The sequence below is a fragment of the Schizophyllum commune genome (genome assembly GCF_000143185.2).
Source record: "Schizophyllum commune H4-8 unplaced genomic scaffold SCHCOscaffold_5, whole genome shotgun sequence".
NCBI lineage: Eukaryota > Fungi > Basidiomycota > Agaricomycetes > Agaricales > Schizophyllaceae > Schizophyllum > Schizophyllum commune.
The window spans coordinates 2866535-2885774 of NW_026089542.1; the positions used below are offsets into that span (position 1 = coordinate 2866535).

At 59.0% G+C, this 19240-nt stretch overlaps 8 protein-coding genes across 8 annotated transcripts; 5 read left to right on the forward strand and 3 right to left on the reverse strand.

Annotated features, from left to right (window-relative positions):
• Positions 1–2179: 2179 nt before the first annotated feature.
• SCHCODRAFT_02731347 (uncharacterized protein) lies at positions 2180–4673 on the forward strand (the record flags this gene model as incomplete). The annotated part of the gene is made up of 9 exons (XM_050347129.1): positions 2180–2417; positions 2494–2680; positions 2845–2848; positions 2899–2934; positions 2991–3036; positions 3127–3300; positions 4043–4217; positions 4255–4363; positions 4414–4673. Exons 1-9 carry the CDS (start codon positions 2254–2256, stop codon positions 4671–4673), a joined length of 1155 nt encoding a protein of 384 aa, XP_050200730.1. The 5' UTR covers positions 2180–2253.
• A 200-nt stretch (positions 4674–4873) lies between these two features.
• Positions 4874–5560, forward strand: SCHCODRAFT_02272229 (uncharacterized protein). Its single transcript, XM_050342239.1, has 2 exons — positions 4874–5420; positions 5474–5560. Exons 1-2 carry the CDS (start codon positions 5110–5112, stop codon positions 5484–5486), a joined length of 324 nt encoding a protein of 107 aa, XP_050200731.1. The 5' UTR covers positions 4874–5109; the 3' UTR covers positions 5487–5560.
• A 74-nt stretch (positions 5561–5634) lies between these two features.
• SCHCODRAFT_01142397 (uncharacterized protein) lies at positions 5635–6333 on the reverse strand (the record flags this gene model as incomplete). The annotated part of the gene is made up of 1 exon (XM_003038196.2): positions 5635–6333. The coding sequence occupies one exon, from the start codon at positions 6331–6333 to the stop codon at positions 5635–5637; it is 699 nt and encodes a 232-aa protein (XP_003038242.1).
• A 292-nt stretch (positions 6334–6625) lies between these two features.
• On the forward strand, positions 6626–8449 carry SCHCODRAFT_02599416 (uncharacterized protein; the record flags this gene model as incomplete). Its single annotated transcript, XM_050344035.1, has 2 exons — positions 6626–7455; positions 7507–8449. The coding sequence occupies 2 exons, from the start codon at positions 6626–6628 to the stop codon at positions 8447–8449; spliced, it is 1773 nt and encodes a 590-aa protein (XP_050200732.1).
• A 709-nt stretch (positions 8450–9158) lies between these two features.
• On the reverse strand, positions 9159–11890 carry SCHCODRAFT_02624137 (uncharacterized protein). Its single transcript, XM_050345223.1, has 2 exons — positions 9363–11890; positions 9159–9313 (listed from the first exon to the last, which is right to left on the reverse strand). Exon 1 carries the CDS (start codon positions 11576–11578, stop codon positions 9470–9472), a length of 2109 nt encoding a protein of 702 aa, XP_050200733.1. The 5' UTR covers positions 11579–11890; the 3' UTR covers positions 9159–9313; positions 9363–9469.
• A 1201-nt stretch (positions 11891–13091) lies between these two features.
• On the forward strand, positions 13092–14224 carry SCHCODRAFT_02700763 (uncharacterized protein; the record flags this gene model as incomplete). Its single annotated transcript, XM_003036836.2, has 11 exons — positions 13092–13157; positions 13212–13218; positions 13278–13295; positions 13346–13390; positions 13444–13468; positions 13529–13628; positions 13676–13725; positions 13775–13813; positions 13860–13942; positions 13990–14028; positions 14079–14224. 11 exons carry the CDS (start codon positions 13092–13094, stop codon positions 14222–14224), a joined length of 618 nt encoding a protein of 205 aa, XP_003036882.1.
• A 57-nt stretch (positions 14225–14281) lies between these two features.
• On the forward strand, positions 14282–14954 carry SCHCODRAFT_02499286 (uncharacterized protein; the record flags this gene model as incomplete). The annotated part of the gene is made up of 3 exons (XM_003036837.2): positions 14282–14407; positions 14473–14839; positions 14893–14954. 3 exons carry the CDS (start codon positions 14282–14284, stop codon positions 14952–14954), a joined length of 555 nt encoding a protein of 184 aa, XP_003036883.1.
• A 543-nt stretch (positions 14955–15497) lies between these two features.
• On the reverse strand, positions 15498–19196 carry SCHCODRAFT_02498280 (uncharacterized protein; the record flags this gene model as incomplete). The annotated part of the gene is made up of 5 exons (XM_003038199.2): positions 15498–16405; positions 16455–17260; positions 17314–17590; positions 17659–18669; positions 19148–19196. 5 exons carry the CDS (start codon positions 19194–19196, stop codon positions 15498–15500), a joined length of 3051 nt encoding a protein of 1016 aa, XP_003038245.2.
• Between the last annotated feature and the right edge of the window lie 44 nt (positions 19197–19240).

Consider the following 19240-nt stretch of genomic DNA (forward strand, 5'->3'; position numbering starts at 1 on the left):
GTGAACGTCGGCGGCGGCGACGTGGGGAGAGGGGGAAAGGTTGAGAGCGAAAAGGTGCCGACCGAGTACATATGGGCGGCGCCAAGGCGCCCGCCGCTCGTCCGAGTAGGCTAAAATTTTCCGCTCCCGCGCCACGCCCGAGAGTTTCCGCGCACGTCGCGCCGTCGCATCTGAAGCTTTCCGAGTGTATTTTCGATGTGAGGTAAGTATCTCCGCGCTGACATTCAGCTCACCTTTGATGCGGCGTTACGCCTCGTGGAAGCAGGTCGATGGGGTTCGATTGTCCACTGGGGTAAGCTTGGTTAAGCCTTGCTGGTCTAGTGAGTTTATGTCATAATGGCGTGGGGTTATACGTGCGTGAAGAACGAAATGCCGTACCTTACTCCCCTCCCGTGTACCCTCCTGACGAGCCGGCACGCTGAGAAACAGAGCCATCGCTAGAGCGCACTGGAATGCATATCTCAGAAGTGAGCGAAGACGTACCTCCACCTGACGCGTGAAGGCAAGAGCCCTGCGCTGATGGTATTCACGGCGGCATGGCTCGCGCGGTGCCAGCGCGTCTGGAGCGAGCGCCTTCCAAATCGAGCTCAATGACCATCCTCGCATGCCAGCAAGGCACAGAGCTAGAACTCCGAGCGAGTCGCAATGACGGAGGCGCATACCTTGACGCCTATTTACCCGCTTCCGTTGCTTGTTGATGCTGAGTGGCCGCGCGACTTGGCTTCGAGTAGTGTTGGTCTAGGTATTTCGACGTCAGGAATAGAAGCGGGGAATGACATTCAAGCAGTAGATACTGTAGGAGTATAGGTAAGCGCAGGCACAGAGTCCTCAGACGGTCGCCAATGGCGGTCGCGGACAAGCTAGCGGCGGAGTTTGTGGCGCCGCCAATCAGGGACCGGAGGGCGGTCCGTCAAGTCCGTGCGGCTGCGTTCGCCTACTTGTCTTCGACTCTCACTCATCGCGCTCGTCCGCCGCCTCGGAATGAACGCCAAACGCTTCGGATACATTCTCAGCGACGATCTTGAAAATTCCGCGCTCGTCGCCTCTTCCGGCAGTCTGTTATTCGCGGAAAACCCACAAATCGCGGGCCCCCACCATCGCAGACGACGTTGGGCGCGATCCAAGGGCCAGCGATGGGCCAAAGAGGTCATATGGCACTCGCCTATGACCCTCGCACCCATCCCTGGCTTTGCGATGGGCGAGATCTGCGAATTTGCTTATCGTTTTGGGAGGTCGAGGACATTTGCATGCTCATCTCGACGTCTTGCCCTCCATTCTGTGCGCACTCGCCCAAAAATACCCCCCGACCAAATTCGATGCAGAATATGATTCTGAGCAGGTTTCGTATACTCAACACCGTCCTTCGCGCCTCCGTTGCAGTGCTATAGCGCGACGAAGGTGGTTTTGAATATGTGGCGTCGCTTTTGGTACGTCTCTGGGCTTGTCGTTTCTCAATGTCTCCGAAGTCAAAGTACAGGAATATGCTCTCAAATGTATCCTCATGTAACCCAGCGACTATGGTGACCTCACAACGTCTGCTCATTGCGTTACTGACCATGCTCGTCTGCTTGCTCACAGGTTCACCACACACCCAATCTTCCACCTGACGGCACGCAATCACAGCGAGCGATTCCGTCGGATGAAACGAGTACTCGGATGACGTTGCGCCGCCCGAAGAATGCACTGGAAGCTCGCAATCCCACACTTGCAAAAACCAACCTCCTGGATTGTACGCATCTTCCACTCAATCCCAGCGCGTTCCCGCTGTCAGCGAACAATTCGGGTCGGATGCAAGCTTACTCGGAGGTGATGAAACGACACCTCGAAGCTTGGAAGACTGCGCGGCCCTCGCGCATGCCATTCTCCCGCTGTTGCTCACAAGCCATTTACAGCAGGCGCAGAGCGCGCAGGTTCCTCCAAATCGACCAGCGGTCTGTCAAAGACATACCTGATGTTGTGGTGATTTTCTCTAGGTGCGAGAGCGCGAGCGGGGCGCTGTGCAGGATGCGCGTGCCAGTACGCTTCCTTTCTGGTTCTCAATGCCTTCCCAAAAGGGAAGGCCCGCCTTGAACTCGAACTTTTGGCGCCGGCTTGAGTGACGCCGCCGCCTGCTCCCTCCGACCTTGTCGCGGCTCGAGAAGCCTTCTAAAAAATTCCATTCACTATCCTCTCATACACTCACATTACCCCTCTGCACCGTTCAAGCAATGCAAAGGACTTGGACGCGCCGCGGACATCCACGAACAAAGTGACATGCAGCGCACTCCCGCCGATCCGCCCCCGGCTTCCAACGACTCCCGGATTCATTCCTCCTCAAACCTGCGCACTGATCGCACCCCGCGCGCTGGAACATGTCAATCCGCCGATACGTCGAAAACTTCATCCATTCTGCGCGGCAGGCAATCTTCCGCGCTCTCGTAAGTGAATCTCGACGCGCGCTTGCTTTTCGGGGGCGCGTCGGGTCCGCTTGTATGGGATGCTGCGGTTGGAAAGGTTGTCCGACGTGGGGGAGGGGTACATAAGGCGGGAGGCGGGGAGGTTGGAGGGCAGAGCTCGATGCTCTTCCATTCCCTCCTCGACAGTCTTGCTTCCCCACCTCGCCCTCCTTCTTGCTCGCCGAATACCGACCTCGCTGCCGCCGACCTACCCATCCGTCTTCCCCGCCGCCGTTTCCTATCCGGTCAGTACCTTTGCTGTCGTTCGGTTTCTACTCTTGCTAACGCGCTCCTTCATACTTCTTTGCTTCTACGTCGTCGCGGTGAGTCGCGCAAAACATCGTCCTGTTCACGTTTACTGACGCGTCCTTCTAGTGCACTCATCCCTTCCTGTATACGCTGCTACTAGGTCCGTGTTCCCGCGTGCCTCGCCGCTACCGCTTTCTCACTGTCTATCTTCCAGATTTCATCAATAAGATCTCATTGCTCTCCTTCCCCGGTACGTCTTCGCACTTTCCATGCGTATCGCTGGTCACTGATGCTTCATTCCTTCAGATTTGCATCTGCTTTGTCCTCAAGCATCTTATCCGACGAGTTGTCAGTGCACACGTTGGGGTCTGAGCGCGGGGCATAGTCAGGTGCGTCGCATACCCTCTTTTCATTGACTTTGTTCTCTGACTGCGTCTCTTAGGCATCAAACTCGCGCTCGAGTCTCTGAGAAGGCTCTCCCTCGGCGTCGTCTTCAAGCGCATCCTCCCCCGCCTTCGAGCCACTCCTCCTCGCCTTCCAGCTCGACCTCGATCTCGTCCTCAAACTCAAGCTCTCCTCTACCACCCCGACCAGATGACCCTGCAGTCATCCTCAGGTGAGTTCTCTTGCCCTATTTCGTTCTTTCGTCCCATATCATTCCTTCTATCTGATTCTGTTTGCTCCCTTCTCGATTTCCTACGCTCTTTACCCTATACCCTACACTCTTTACTCTATTCCCTACTCTCTGTACCCTCTCCCTCGCGCCCTTTACCCTATCCCTTACGCCCTTTACTCTATTTCCTACGCTCTTTACCCTATTCCCTCCATTTCTCACGCTCTACGCACCCTACCCGTCCCTTACCTACCCATCCTTTCCCTCCACTCGCTGCCATTCGGGATGCCTAATGACCAAGCGCTCGTTGTTTGAATACCTCGCGGTCAGATCTCGTGATCTCTAGCTCACTGTTTGCTGGCCCGCGCGCGTTGACTTTTACTCCCTTACTTATCGCATCGCGTCGTTTACTTATCGCGTCGCGTCGTTTTGACTGATTTCGTCTTGTAGTGCACTGATCTCAGATCTCGTCGCGTCGCTTACTGCTCCCCCCGCGCCGTTTACTGACCTCGCTCGCGCCATTTACTGATCTCAGATTTCGTCGCGCCGTTTATTGGTCCCCCACGTTTACTGACCTCGCCCATAGTTTCGAACACCGTCACTGACTCGTAATGCAGCGCACTACTCCTTGGGGGCTACATGAGAAGACTGCCGATTACGATGACCGTGTCACTCTGCAAACGACGCCAGCAAGGACGCGGGAGGACGCCGACGAGGAGGCGGGAGGATGCCGATGAGGACGCAGGAGGACGCCAATGAAGCCGCGGGAGGGCGCCGATGAGGACGCGGGAGGAGGCGGGACGGCACGGAAGGGGTCGTCGAGGGAGTCGGCGAGGGGGTCGGCGAAGGTGGGCCACGTCACCGACGACGCGGAAAACATCGCCGGCAGTGGCGCATGTGTTGACGAGGGCGGCGAGGGGGTGGGGGAAGTGTTGCCGACGGTGGGGAAGGTGGCAGGCGGCCACGGGAGATGCTGCCAGCGACGCGGAAGATGTCACCGAGGGCGGGCGAGGCATCGTCGAGGGCGCAGAAGGGGTCACTGAAGGCGGGGCGGGGGTCGGAAAGGGTAGGGGAGGCATCGTCCTGGGCGCGCTCGTCGTCGACGAGGGTGGGCAGATGTTTCCAACGAGACGGACGGGGTCGGCGAAGGGCACGAGGGGGTCGGCGAAGGCGAGGAGGACATCACCGACAACGCAGGAAGGATCGTCGACGATGCGGGAGATATCACCGACAACGGGGGAGACGTCGCCGACGACGCGGGAGACATCACCGACGACGCGGGAGACATCGCCGACGACGCGAGAGACGTCGCCGACGACGCGAAAGGGGCCGACGACGCGACAGGAGCGGTCGAAGGGGGAGGGAGGGGCAGATGAACAATCAGCACCTTCTTATTTCGTCGTGGGGTAGGGTAAGCGTAGGGTTGGGGTAGGGTTAAGTAGGATAGATAGACGAGGGTAAGGGAGGAGGTAGGGTAGGGGTAGGGTAAGGTAGGATAGATAGACGGGGGTAAGGGAGGAGGTAGGTAGCAGGGTAAGGGGTGGATTATTAGTAGGGTGGGACAGGCGAGGATGGTGGGTGGGGTGGGGTGGGGTAGGGGGGGATACCAACGAAGGGGAGGGTGGGGTAGGGTAGGGAGTCGACGTAGGGGTGGGGTAAGGTAGGGAAGGTGAGGGTAAAGTAGGAAATAGGTAGGGGAGTAAGCACACACCTTGAATTGACCTATCCATCATCAGTCGAGGGCGGGCAGGGGAAGAGATAGGGTGGAGGCTATAGTAGACGAAAGGGAAGACGGAGGGGAAGGGAGGGGAGATGGAGGAGAGGCGGGTAGGTGAGTCTCGCGCGTCGTCTGCTAACCCTTCGCACCCCTTCGCGACCTTGCCCTTTCCCTTCACCCCCTCTCCCTCTCCCTTCGCGCTCCTACGCCTGTCCCTTCGCGCTCCTTCGCCTGCCCCTTCGCGCCCCCTCCCCCGCTCGTTTCGCGCCCCTTCATCTCCTTCTACCTCGCCACCCTTCCTCGTCCTCCTTCACCGCTCACCCTCTCCCTTCGCGACTCCCCCTTCCCCCTTCGCTTGGCATCTTCCCCTCCCTTCGCTCCTCTCCCTTCGCATAGCACCTCCTCCTTTCCCTCTCTACCTCCCTCCTTTCTTCCTCCCCCTCCCCCATCTCCCCCTCATTTCGTCGGCTGACCGTCCCCCTTTGGCACCCTCCTCCCTTTGCATATCCCCCTCGCGTCCCCCTTTCTCTCCCCGCTTCCACCTCCGGCTTCCCGCTATCTTCGCGCGCTCCCTCCCCCTTCGCGCTCCCCCCCTTCGCATCTCCCTCCCCTTCTCCCCCCTACCCCGCTTTCGTATCCTTCCCTCTCTCCTTCTCCCCCTTTGCCTTCCCCCTCTTCTTCCTCGCCATTGACCCTTTGCCTCCCCGCGCCCGACGCCAATGCGTCCCAGACATCGGGCGACCCGCTTCAGTACGTCCTCTCCCCGTCTCCTCTCGCGGCGGAAGGTGACTGCGTGCTGTAGATGCGTGGCGGTCGGCCTGGCGGGCCGACGCCGCTATCCAACGAGCTCTATCGTCGGTGTACACTCGAGTGGGGTAGATGAGGAGGGGTAGGTGGACGGAGGGAGAACATTGGAAGGGAAGGGATGTGGAGGGGGTGAGGAAGGATCGGGGGGATGTACACGAGGGCGGGACGGAGATGTGACGGTATGGGGGAAAGAGAGGGCGGGATGTATGCGGAAATTCGACTGGGTGCGGGAGGTCGAGCGCGTCGGTGGACCGGGTGTATGCGCGCACTAGCGGTGGCGGCGGCGGCAGACGGGGGACGGCGGTTAAGGATGACGGTCGGTGATGGTGAACGACGCGCAAGCGGGCGGGGTGTGCGATCGTCGAGGTCACGTGGCGCTCGATGAGGAGGATCGCGGCGGGCGCGAGAGTCGGCGCGTCGGCGGAGTCAGACATGCGGCGCTTTTCCGAGGGGGAGGGGGCAGAGGTGGTGGCTGGAGTGTTGGTGTTCCCGGTGAGGATGTCGCACGTCATGCCTTGGAGGTGGATTGGCGGATGGTGGATGGGAGGCCGAGGACTGGGTGTGAAGAGAGGACAAGTGAAGAGAGCACGACGCGATTGACGCGTCTTTCGTGGGCAGCAGCAAGCAGCGGTGATTATGCACGCGCGCGTCACGGTGGTGTGACGCGACGCGTCGAGCGGGCCTTTCAGTGGTCCCGCCACTTGATGGCCACAGCGTCAGAGCTTGGATAGAACCTGGCGCTCGTCCTTCTCTTTCTCTCACTCACCATCCACTGAACAACGTCTCTCTGACTCGACCTCCGCGATGGGCGTCGACCGCCCGATCACCGAGTTCTTCAAGCCGCTCAAGGAGAACAAACGCGGGCACAAACGACGGCGAGAGCAGGAGGACGCAGATGAGTCCCCCGGCGCGAAGGCACGCAAGGCTGGGTCCAGCAAGGCCTCCTCCTGTGTCCTCCGCAGTACTGTCACGGCGAACAAGATCAAGAACACGGCCCCTCTGGATGCGAACCGAATCGATGAATCAGCGGGGGCGAACCGCCGGGAAGTAGGGCCCTCGTCGTCCGTCTCGCCTCCGAGCATCGGTATAGGGCGAAGCAGCTCAAAACCACTGCTGCTGGACGCAGGGACGTCGCTCAGCACGCCCATCGGATCGAGGATCAGCGCCCTCACTCTGCATACGCCACCGCTCACCGGCCACCCGCCCGAGAAGCGGCCGACCGTGGGCGATGCTCGTGTAGCAGCTGCGACGAAGAGATTTCCTGACCGCCATGCTCTGCCTACTCCTGTCACCCTCCCCCGTCGACGCACCTCGCGCGAGTCGCCTCCTCCGGGGCCGAAGTCCTCGCAGGATCCTCCGAGCAGTCCTCCCTTCAAGTTCCCCTTCAGAATTTCCGAAGAGATCGTGCCGTCGTCTCAGCCTACACAGGACTGGCTACGATCCCCGCGCAAGCCAGCTTCTCACAACAGAGGGGACGACACCGTCTTCAAGGTCCCACGCACGCCTGTATCGCGGCGGCGCTGGGACGACGAGGTGCCTTCGTCGCAGTCTCCGATTGCCCTCGACTCGGATGACTGCGTGGGCACGTCACAGTCCCAGGAGCGCTTCCCGCTCTTGGGGTGGAGGTCGCGCAGGTGTGTGTACTCTGATCCTCAATATGTTTGCCGTCGCTCACCTATACACAGCACATCCCCGGTCAAATCACGGTCCCCCGTCAAGCCTATATCTCGGCACGAAGTTGCCTCGAGCGTCGCAGACGAAGACACCTCATACCAGCGCATGCTCGGCGGCTCGCAACCTCTCTCATCCCCGCACCGGCAGGTCCCCTCCTCCCCTCCCGGCTCGCCGGCGTCTCGCCCCCTCTCTCAGTACACGGAGACCGAGCCTGGCTCGTACGACTATCTGTGGAACCTGAGATCTGCAGAGGGCGAGCACGCGGAGGAAGACACCTCCCGATCGTCCAAGGACGACGCATGTTCCCAATCGTCCTCGCAGACGGTCCCCGGGACGTACGACGATCGCGACAAGTGGCCGACACCGCTGCCGTCTAGGACGAAGCTTCGGGTGAAGACGTCGGTGGAGACGCAGCTCAGTACAACGTCGCCTCTGGAGGCTCAGCCTCGGGTGAGGCTGCAATCGGAGACACAGCCAAGCGCTACACCGGCGGAGACCCAGCCAAGCGCTCCGTCATCGGGGACGCAGTCAAGCGCTACGCCTGCGGAGACCCCGTCGTCGTCGCCGCAGTTGAGCCCAACGCAGCCGATGACGTGCGATCTTTGGACGGCCGAGGATTTTGCGCACCTCAGGAAGAATGCCGCGCGCGGTAAAGGGAAGACTGTCGCTCGCGGTGAAGGGAAGTCTGTCGCGCGCAAGAAAGGGAATGAGGACGATGCTCAAGGCTCGCGGGATGGCGAGCGTGAAGCGCACGACGAGGAGCATGAAGCGCACGACAAAGAGTCTGAAGTGCACGACGAAGAGGCGTCGCAGGCCGAGGTCAACGACTCGCAGGCGCAGTTCGACGATTCGCAGGCAGGCCTCGACGACTCATTTGGCTCAGACTTTTCTCTGGGATTGTACGCTGGCGAAGGCAGCTTCCCAGACGACTTCCCTGAGTCGCTGAAGCTGTGAGGATGAGGGGAAGGTGGCTGCTCCTTCGCGTGCATGCGTATTTGTCTGTCGCCCCCTCCTCCCTTGCCTGCATCATACTTCCCCTGCGCCAGCGACATGGGTCGCCTCGCTTGCATGAACCGCCTCGAATGAACCATCGACTGCTTTCTTGGAATCGATATTTATCATTCGCACTGTACTACTACCCACTTCACACTAATGACCAGCTATCCGCTACGCACGCCCAATTTATATCCTCATACACCTTGCATATTTCACGCAATCAATGCCTCACGTTCCACATATGCAGCTCGGTTGGCTTTGCCTCTACTCAGTCCATCACATCAAGCATCCGAGCCATCCTCCGAACACTGCACGTGCCTCTGAAAATCCTCGCCCAGATATGGAAGGCCTCCCTTGGGGAGGCCTTCCATATCCGTGCGAGGCGAGGGGAGCCCTTCGCACGGATATGAAATGGCTCTCCGCCCAGATACGGAAGCCCTCTATTTCTCCTTGTTCCAGCCGTGAACGGAAGGTGAGCGGATGTGACAAGACATGAACGTCACGCTATCGTGTTGTGCGGCGCCAAATTGTCTCTTGCCTTCGACCACCATGGTGCCTCCACTGCTTGAGCACGAGCTCGTTGGCGCGCGCGCGGGGCTCACCAGTTCCCTCTCCAGGCGCAATGCAACACGGAAGTAGGTCGCAGACTCGCTCAACGCCGAAGCCCTGACCTCGGAACGGACGCAGTCGCAGGACACGTCCTTCGTCTCTCCTGACGCCCTGTCTCTTCTTTCGAGGGAATTAACACAGTAAATATCAAGAAATAATGGCAAGGAGTACGAGTACAAGCAAGGGAACAAACGTCCAGGAGATTAACAAACTGTAAGTGTATCTATATTGTTTGTCAACGGTGTGTATTCAAAAAGTATAGCGCGACTGTTCAGCTGCGACCGCAACAACGAAGATATCAAGAAAATACGAGCGAGACAGCCGACCGCCCAGCGGCGGTGTGCCGAACAAGAAAAATGTCGCCGTGTCTCACGTATCCTCGACTCTTGAACTCCTGGGAAACCACGTTCGACGCAAAAGATGCAACAACGCCGCTATTTGCTGTCGGTGCGGTCCCCATGCCTCTGGGCGTTGGACGTGCTCCTCCCAGAAGGCATCCTCCCGTAGCCTATGCAGCAGCTCTACGAGTTTCTTGCACTGCACCAACATGAAGCCGTCCTTCGTGTGGACTGTGAAATCCGGATGATTCACATGTGCGGTGATCGTGGCGAGGACGAGGAGCAGGTCGTTCGGGAGGTCGTTGGCCGTCTTCTTTGACTCGAGGAGGAATATCATCCGTTCGAGCTGGTTGACCCAGTCGATCACCCAGGCCAGGAGGGGACCGCGATGGATCCTCACTGCAGGGGTATTGCAGGCGGGTGGGACGCGGGACGAGCTTGCGCGGGTCAGCGCGATGCTCGCACGAGCGACTCGTGCGTTGCGGGCCTTCTTCGTCTTGGACTTCTCCTTCTTGACTCTCTCCGCTTTGACCTTCTCTTTCTTTACGCCCTCTGCCTTGACGGCCGGATGCGTGATGATCTTCTCGACCTTTGCCCTCTTCGAGGAGGGCTCAGTAGCGGAGCCTACTTCACCCTCCGGCCGTTGTTCGATAACAAGCGCTGCCGCCGAGGTTGCCTCGTGGGAATTCCCTGCGTGCCTCACCCGACCCGCCGCGTCGTGCTCCTGCGCGCCCTGGGTCCGCCGACGCGAGGGAAGCGGGATGCGTGGGCGATGCGCGACGTTTTGCACATCTGCGGCCACGATCACCGGAGGTACCGACGGCCCCTCTTGCGCCTCGCGCGGACGCTTTCGCTGCGGGAGCGGCCAGCGCGGGGCCTTGCTGCGTCCACTGGGCGATAGTGATTCAGGCGACGGTCGAGCCGAGGAAACATCGGGATCGACAGCCCGCGGTGGCGAGAGCTCGACCACGAATTGCGACGACGCCGGAGAAGGCGCCCCCGACCGCGTGAAGGGCACGGCGGGAGAGGCGTCGCGCGAAGGCGGGTGCGGGCTTGCCTGGGTCAAAAGTGCCGCGACGTCGACCGGCATCTCGCCATTGTTCGCGCTACCTGTCGCTCCGAAAGCGCTCGTGAGGCTGTCAGCGAGGGCGTCGAGTCGAAAGGCGTCGACGCGCGTACGTTCCGCCTTCGCCGCCTCGTACTTCTGGCGGCGAAGCTCCTCGCGGTGCGCCTCGCTTTCTTGCAAGCGGCGGAGAGTGACCTCGCTATAGCGCGGCTTTCCGGGACTAGACGACGGGGTGTGTGGCTGCTCGGGGGCCCCGAACAGTTCGCTCTCGGTTGGCGAGGTAGCCGGCGGCCCGTTCAAGGCCAGCGCATCGTCGAGGCGCGCTAGTAAATTCGTCGCATTGTTCTCTGTGTCCACCGCCATTGCGCCCTGCGTCGCGAGCGCGTCCTCCGTACCCGGTCGTATGACGCCCCAACGCAACTCCGCGCGCTCGTCCTCGCTATCGGACACATGCGATACGTTGTCATTGACAGCCGCGTCGTCGTCATCCGTTGGGAGAAGTTCGTCGCGCTCATCCTCGCTCTCGTCCTCGCTCTCGCTTTCGGGAACAACAGCAACATCGGGAATGAGGCCCTCGTCCTGGAATTTCGCCGCCTTGTCGATGACCGCCGATAGCCCTGGCACCGTCTGCACTTCCGCGGCCTCGGGCACGATAGTTAGCGGTCTGACGGGTATGTGCGCATCCGCTTTCCCGATTTGGGTGCGAGTCGCGCGAGTCGCGGCCGGATTTGGTCCAAAGCGGCGGATCGGTGACCCCGGTGGCGTGCCGATCGCGGGGTACTTCCCCTTTGCCAGTCGGCGAGCCTCTCGGACGCTAGCTGAATCTTCTTCCTCTTCAGAAGATGACCCCTCGTCGCTGGTGGGGCCTTGGGTACTGTCCAACGTAGGCGCAATGCTTGCGCTGGCAGCTCGCACCGGCACGGGGTCAGAACGATTACCATTTTCGGCGACCGGTTCGGCAGGTGCCGAAATGTCGGAAAATGCCGAAATACTGGAGGCTGTCGAAGTCGGCCGAGTTGTTGAGCTAGCTGCTTCATCCGAGCCTGGGGAAGCGATCTTTAGATGGCTCTGCATGGCATGGAGGTACCTCATACCTCTGAGATGGGCTTTGCAAGCATCCTGGCTATGAAACTGCCACAAGTTGAGCAGCATTGCATGTTGTGAGGAGATGCTGCTGTTGCCACTTTGAAAGTCACGTGACCTTGGGAGCGCTCCTTCTGATAAATTTTGGTTGGTCATCACCCTTGCTGTATGGAGTGGTAGGTTGCTATCAAGCACATAGTGCTGAACTGATGATGGTGGTTCTGATGTTGTGTAACTCTGTATATGATTTGAGCTATCCCATCTTATGTTCTGTACTGTACATGAGTACTGAGTAGTATAAAGCCATGGTCTATGCCTACTTACAGTGCGCTTTTTTGCCTTTTTATTTGAAGAAGAAGTACTAGTAGCCTTCAGTACACTTGCAGATTGAGTGTTCTGAGCACTAGGTATGGCTAGGTCTTTGTGTTCAGTCTCCTGTTTATCTTTACTCATTATGTCGCTTTTTGAGGCCTCTCTAAGGCCTTCAGGAGCCCTCTGCCATCTGAGAGTCAGCTCACAAGCATACAGGTGACCCTCAGTACCCACAAACCCTTTGGGAGCGACCACAAGACAGGGAGTAGGAGGCAAAAGCAAAAATTCATTTGGCCCCTTTATACTCAGAACAGGTTGCCTATTTAGGTTTATCAGCCCCTATCAGCTTATCCAATATATTATCTCGTGTTTCAGGTGGTCTCGCATCTTTGGGGTTTGGGGAGATGCACATGGGAGCCATGGAAGCGGAATTCTGTGCTCCAGAGCAGGTGCCTGAGGCTCTGACTATAAGGACAATCAGAGTTTCAGGCTTTAGGTATCTCATGACCAAACAGACCAGTTGTGCCTACTACATAAAGCATGCTATTACCACAGTGCACTGAGCTGGGGCTTGAGGGAAGTGGAAACAGCATCATAATCACTGAAAGTGAAAAAAAACCTTCCTAATTAGGGGGTCAAGAGCGCACCTGCCTTTTTAGGATAATTCCCCATTTTGATGAGTTGCACAGAACAGGTCATGGCAGTGGTCTGTTACTTGCCTTGGCGAGTTTTGCAGGGAAAAAGGTACTCCCTTGACCATGAGAGGTGGAGGGACAGATGAGAGTAGTCAATTGTGGCCTTGGGACATGATGGGTGTGCATGAATGAGGTCGAGGCTCAGAAGATGCGGGATCAATCCGGTGCGCCCTCAAGACTTCTTTGATTTGATGATCGGCACGCTGGAGCATGCGAGATCGAGCGCGGAACTCGCATGTTTACCAGTGAGCGGGTACGGCCATGACATGATATCAGTTGTTTGGACTTTCAATGCCATCGTGTCTACTCACTCAGTAGAGGGAGCGCGTCAGTGAGCGGACGAGCTGCGCTCAGTTGCGTCGATCATTGCCCGATCTGACTTCAGTAAACAAGGACAAACGACGCGCCTCTTGTTCTCGATCCGTCGTGATCTCTAGCCGTTCCGCGTCTTGCTTTATACCATCATAACCGAACGATCCCAGTAGAGAAGGCACATAATGGACACGGACCTCAAGTGCAACCGCTTGACGTGCCGCAAGTCATTGACGGACAAGGCGGTTGTGGTGCGTCCCCGCCTAAGATGCCGAGGGCACCTCTTGAGCTGAGATTTCCCACAGACTACATGTACGCACCCGATGCGCAGCGCAGAAATTGCTTGAGTCACACCACTCACCCGCGATCAGGCTCTCACATCTTTTGCGGTACGCCTTCGCGGCGCATACATCATCTCCTCACAAACCTCCTTGCGCAGTGGAGTGCGCGAACGAACTCTTTACTGCGGCACGACTATGCCCAGGTGCGTCCGCATATACCCACACATCTGACGTCCTGCTGACCACCCGTCTTCAGCCTGCGAGACCTCTTTGACGGAACCGTGAATTCTCCTCTCCTCCCCAATCACATCGACTAGCTGACAAGCGTCTCATCTCGCAAGTGATGACGTCGTCGTGAGTACACTACCCTCGTGGTCCTGTTCTAGCTACGACAGGCTTCAAAAGGTTTGTTCTCTGCGTCCCTCGAATGATTACAAGACGGTACGTGCGCGAGATCTCTCAATACCGCGTCGCTCACATCGATGCAGTCTGTTCTCTCCGGCCTCTCGCCCTCAATCATTTTGGAGATCTGCAGCCGGTGTGCCAAAGCCTAGTCCTCCCAGCATCACCTTGACGAAGCCGTTCAGCGCCATTTCCTTCTGGCAGTACCAGATCCATCAAGAGAAGTAGGCCGCGCGTGTTCCTGTCGTCGTGGAATCTGACGCACGACAGCTCATTCCAGCAGGCCGTCGTGCGAAATCTGACTGACAAGAACGCGCAGCTGCAGAAGCAGCTGGATAACGTCGTCCGCGAAGGTGCGAAGGCCGCGAGGAGGCTAACAGCTCACGCTCACGCATCATAGCCAACGGCGAAATCAGCCTGCTTAATGACAAGACGAACGGTGCGTGGCTCGCCGGACTGCTTGATCATACCTTACTTCACGCGCCGAAGAACTTCAACGCGAACTCGAGCTCGAGCGGCGCAAGACGCGCGACCTGCAAGAAGCGCAGCGCGAGCGGGACAAGGAGTACCAAAAACTCAAGGCATGCGCGCATTCGCCTGCCCTCGCGTACTTCCTGCTATTTCCCCTGCTCTAGGCACACTTCGACAAGCTCAAGCGCAAGGCGCTGCTCCCCTCCGCCACGCCGGACCCCATGGCCGCCGCCGCTGCTAATGCGGGGCGCGAGGACTACCAACATGCGCGCCAGCGGAACTTCGGCGGCAACCCCGGGAACTCGGTCAACATCGAGGAGGTCGTCGGCGGGATGGAGGCTAGCGGGGTTCGTAGTTGTGCTTCTGTGGTTACGCTGAACGAACGCACGGACAAACGATCGTATCTTCGCAGATCCAGCGCACGCCCCTCGTCGCGCGCACTGCCAATGCCTTCGCCGGTCGCACGCAAAGCGCTTGGATGAACCAGCAACCGCAAGCCCAGCCCCAGCAACGTCACAAGCCCCACCGCCAGTCCTTCGTCGCTCAGCAGGACTCTGGCCTCGGCAATGCCTCTCACCCCGGCAACATCTCGTACTCCGGCAACGTCTCCGACCGCTCGGAGAGCATGCACGACGCTGAATCGGTCCGGGAGATGCTCATGCCTGCGCAACCGCAACAGCCACGCCACTCGATGACGCATCAGGGACTGTCGACGAACCAAGCTGGCTCGTGGGGTCGCGCGATGTCGAGCGCAACGCGGCCGAGGATGCAGTCGAATGGTTCGTGAAGGGTATTTGGTGACACTTAGCTATTGCTGATGAGGGCTTCGCAGCTTTCCCCGCAAGCGCTTCAAGACCTGCTGGCGTCTTCCGACCATCTCGCGTACCTCGCTGATCTGCGTCCAACTCTGTCTCGTCGGCCTACTCTGAACTCGCCTTCTTCATGGATGGATGTCTCTTGTCTCTTCTGCTACGAGCCCTCGCTGTCGCTATGAGCTCTCACTCTCGCTGCGAACTCCTGCCTCTTGCATTAGTCTCGGACCTACTCTTCCTCCCACTACGGATCACTCGCCACGCTCTACAAACGGAACTTCGACTGGACTCTGCAGAATAACGTTATTCTACTATAAGTATATGCTGTATAAAAGTACATTTGCGCTACGTACAGACAGTCCCAGGGGGTATGAGCATATAGACGTGAATGGCAAAGGAAAGCAAAGAAGATAGACAGACGAAAGAGCGACAGACATCCGGCACCTGCGGATGGGGGTGTAGGGTAGGGTAAGAGCGTTCGAAAGGTGAGACAACGTTCGAAGGGCGAAGGAGCAGGGGCATCGAACTGACGAGGGAGCATTCGAGGGATAACGAAGCATGTAAGCAAGCAAGACTACTGTATCATCAACAAAGGAGCGAATCGTAAGGAAGAGAACAAGCCGGTCTAGTCCCGACGTACGCGCCCATTCTTCTCGTCGTCTATGTACTGCCCGAGCGCGAGCATGTCCTGCCCCGTCCGGCGGAGGTAACCCGAGAGCGTGTCCTTGTCCGCGTGCGGGAGGAGGTTCATGAGGTTCTCGAGCTGCCGCTTGAACTCAGGGTCGTCGCGCTGAGCCTGCGCCTTCCCACCTCCCGACTTGGAGGAAGTCGGCGCAACCTTCGGGGGTGAAGACGATGACGAGCGCATGGGCGGCACCGCGCTGAGAGACGGCCGACGCAGCAGCGAGGTGTGCGCGTGTGTTGTGCGCGAGTGCCCCGAGTCCGACATCGCGCCGCTCATCCCAGGCTGCGCGGAGAAGCGTTGCATCCCAGGGAACGCTGTATGCGACCTCCGCGACAAGTGCCGACTCGGCAGAGCGCGCGGGCCACCAGGTACGCTCGGTGCACTGGTGGTAGGTAGCGCGATCGGCGGCCTTGACGCAGAGGGCGGACTCTTCGTCAGAACCTTCGGCCCAGGCGGGCTTATCGGGCTCGAGATCTGTGGCCGCTCGCGCTTCACGCTTGTCTTCCTTCCAAGCGACGCAAAGAAGCCTGGCTTGTGCGGCGCGACGAGCGAGCGGATACTCGTGGGCGGCGTGTTCGTGAGAGGCGATGCCCGCAGAGGTATGGGTGACTTGCCGGGCGAGCTGGCGAGTGAGTTGGCGAGGGATTGGTAGGGGAGCTCTGGCGGTGGTGATGTTGGTGCTAAGCTATCGCCCGAGCGAGCGGTGAGGTCCGTAGCTGTTGTCGAGTCCAGCCGTACAGGGAAGGTGACCTCCGAAATCTCTGAGCCACGAGAAGGATGTCTTGGTGTCTGTGCCATAGGCGGGGATGATACGCCTTGCAAGTAAGGCTTCGAGCGTTCGACAGTGGCTGCGAAGCAAGTCAAATCGGGTAGACGAAATAGAATGAACCAGCATACATTTGAACTTGACCGCCGCTATCCAGTCGCCCAATCCACTGTCATAGTTGTACAGCTCGTTGATCTTCTCGATGTATATGGAGCACCGCTCGACCGTATTCCTCTCTGAATGCACCTCAGCACAAAACAGCGCAGACGGATACGGGTCCTTCTTCCGCTTATGCGGGCGGGGCGCATGTGGCAGCGGTATACTGATAGGTGGCGACGGTCCCCGGTCAAGTGACAGCCCATGTCGTACGCGCCGGTCACTGGCGGGACTCATCGGCGTGCGCGGCAAGGACGAGAACCGCTTCACGTTGACGGCAAAGCTATTCCGGAAGCTCTTCGGCGGGGGACTCGGCAGGCCCTCCGAGTGATCCAGGTTGGACTCCGTGCGCGTTGGGGAGTGGCTGGCGCGTGATGACGAGTGGCCCGTCGCGGAGGACGTGTAGCGCGTCAGCCGCGAGCCGCGGTCTTCGTACTCGCTGTCCATGTCCAGCCACTGACTCTTGCCTTCTGGCGACTCCACGCGTATCTCGGTGGGTGATTCCGATCGTGGCTCATGTGCGAGTGAGGAACCGCGTGCTGGTGAGGGATCGCGTGCTATGGAAGGACCGATGTTCCGCTCAGTGAGCGTCTCGCTGGCCTGGTGGGATATGTGCGATATAGAGCGCGATATCGTAGGATCATCCTCTAGCGGCGGCGACGCCCCGCTGTACTCTGAGCTGCTCGTCGACGACGTATTCACAGATGGTGGGAAAGCACCCTCTCTCCAATGCACGGATGGTCGAGACACGAGATGCGAGTTCTGAGAGAATGAGCTGGATCTGTTGCGCGGTGTTAGCAAGAACGAGGCTACTGTCAACGAGTGATCACATACCCAACACTATCGACATCTTCCATCGTCGCCTCCGAAGACTTCGTAGGTGTCTTAGCATGGGTCTCGGAGCCCGGAGTGCGCAACACTCGCGAAGAGATTGCTGACGAGACATTCGCGGGTAATGTCATGGCCTTCCGTATAGAATCCATCTCAGCCGAGGAGTCCGATACCGGTGGCGAATGCAGCCTTGGCGGACGTGGAGGAGGGGGAGTGGCTGGGTCAATTCTTAAGACCGTGCGAGGAGGGGGAGGGAGAGGTCCTGCGGTAGAATGAACGCCTGTGATATAACAATGAGCATTCGATCGCTTCTCACGGGCATACACCGCCTAGCAGGCGATCACTCACCGGGCTGGTACGACAAGTAGGACGAGGGGACGTCCTGAAACTTGCGGGCAGCGGGACTGTCCACGACGATCCGCGGCGAGGATGAATGGGAGGACGGGGGCGAGTAGGACTGATCGTGCAAGTCGTAGATGACGGGCGCCGCGACGCGTGTGGTCACATCCTTCTCCTGGCCGATCTCGGGCGTCATAAGGATCGACTGTTCGGTTGTCCTTCTCGAGAACGGGGGATGCCCGGAGGATACAGTAAAGCGCGTAGGAGACCGTTGCCGTGGTCCAGAAGCTTCCGACGTTCCTCCTGGAGAGGGTGACCGCGACTGCGGGAACTGTAGAACAGGTGGTTGCAGGGTGCGCCGAGCTGTCTCTCGTGCGCGCGCCGCATTCTCTTGCTCAGTGGTGCCCACGATCCCTATGGCCCGCTTGCCCTTGTTAGCGCGAGGTGGTTGTGTAGCCTCAGACGCCGATCGACCGTGATGTGTGTGATGATGGGTTTCGCGTCGCTCGCCAGACGCGGATGGAGCGCTAGTCGGTGGCGCTTGCATTGAATACGCCCTTGGCGACGCGTCGGGAGGCGCGACGAGGGCGAGGCCGTGGAGGTCGTTGCGGAAGCCGCGACGTGAGCGTAGTCCGGGCGATTCAGCTAATACGTCGTCGGCACCGCTCTCGCTTGATCGCGTCTTGCGGTGATCTTGCGGCTGGTCGAGCTCTACTATAGCCACCCGGCGCCGATCACTGCCACCGTCCGAGGGGATGCTTGAGCGCGGGCGAGAGGAAGCGGGTGAGTTTGCTGAACGCGCCTCGGTGTCAGACGCGGCGGAGTAGTTCGAGGAGGATGACGATCCACCCGAAAGTGTTCGCTGCCGAAGGGGAGGTCGCTGCGCAGGGGCGTCACTGGGCTGGTGCTGCTGCTGCTGCGCGTAGCTGATGCCCTGGTCTGCGAGCGGGGACTGGTAGTAGGAGAGTATGTTCACTGATTCCTGGCGCGTGAAGACCGGTCTGAGCGTCGGCTTGAGGTCTGTTTCAACGTGTTCGCGTTGGTCAACAATGGGGTGACCGAGGAGTGACAAATAGCCGCTCACCGGTCGTGTTCAGATGATGCATTCCCGCGGATCCACTGCTTTCTCCTGCGTCGCCGCCAGCACTGTTGCTGGCGGTGGTCGTCGACGCGGACAACATGAAGGTTAAGAATAAGCTGCGATTCACAGCGACGATGACATTAGCCCGGACCCCCGACGGCGGCTACTCGCGACAACGGCGGCAACGCCACGTGCGTTGATAAGATCAATGGATCACGGTTCGAGTTACGTCGGTGCACTTTGTGGTCCGTCCGTTTGAGCAGCTCGGTGCAGACGAGGGAGCAGCGAGACGGGAAGATACTTGCGACGATGGTAGCAGGAGACGAGGAGCAACAATAGCACCTTGCATTATTTTCCTCGCTTGGGGATATCACGTGCATTGACAGCAGAATTACTCCCGTCAGGTGATCAACTTACAGCCACCCTCGACATCGCCTCGGGAGCGCAAGCAAAATGACAGGCGCATATTTGGCCCTGAATTTTGGTCTTTCTCCTGAAAATTCCGCGCCC

Coding starts and splice junctions, on each gene's coding strand:
- SCHCODRAFT_02272229 (XM_050342239.1), top strand. CDS start 5,110: ATGGAGGAGAGGCGGGTAGGTGAGTCTCGCGCGTCGTCTGCTAACCCT.
- SCHCODRAFT_02624137 (XM_050345223.1), bottom strand. CDS start 11,578: ATGCAGAGCCATCTAAAGATCGCTTCCCCAGGCTCGGATGAAGCAGCT.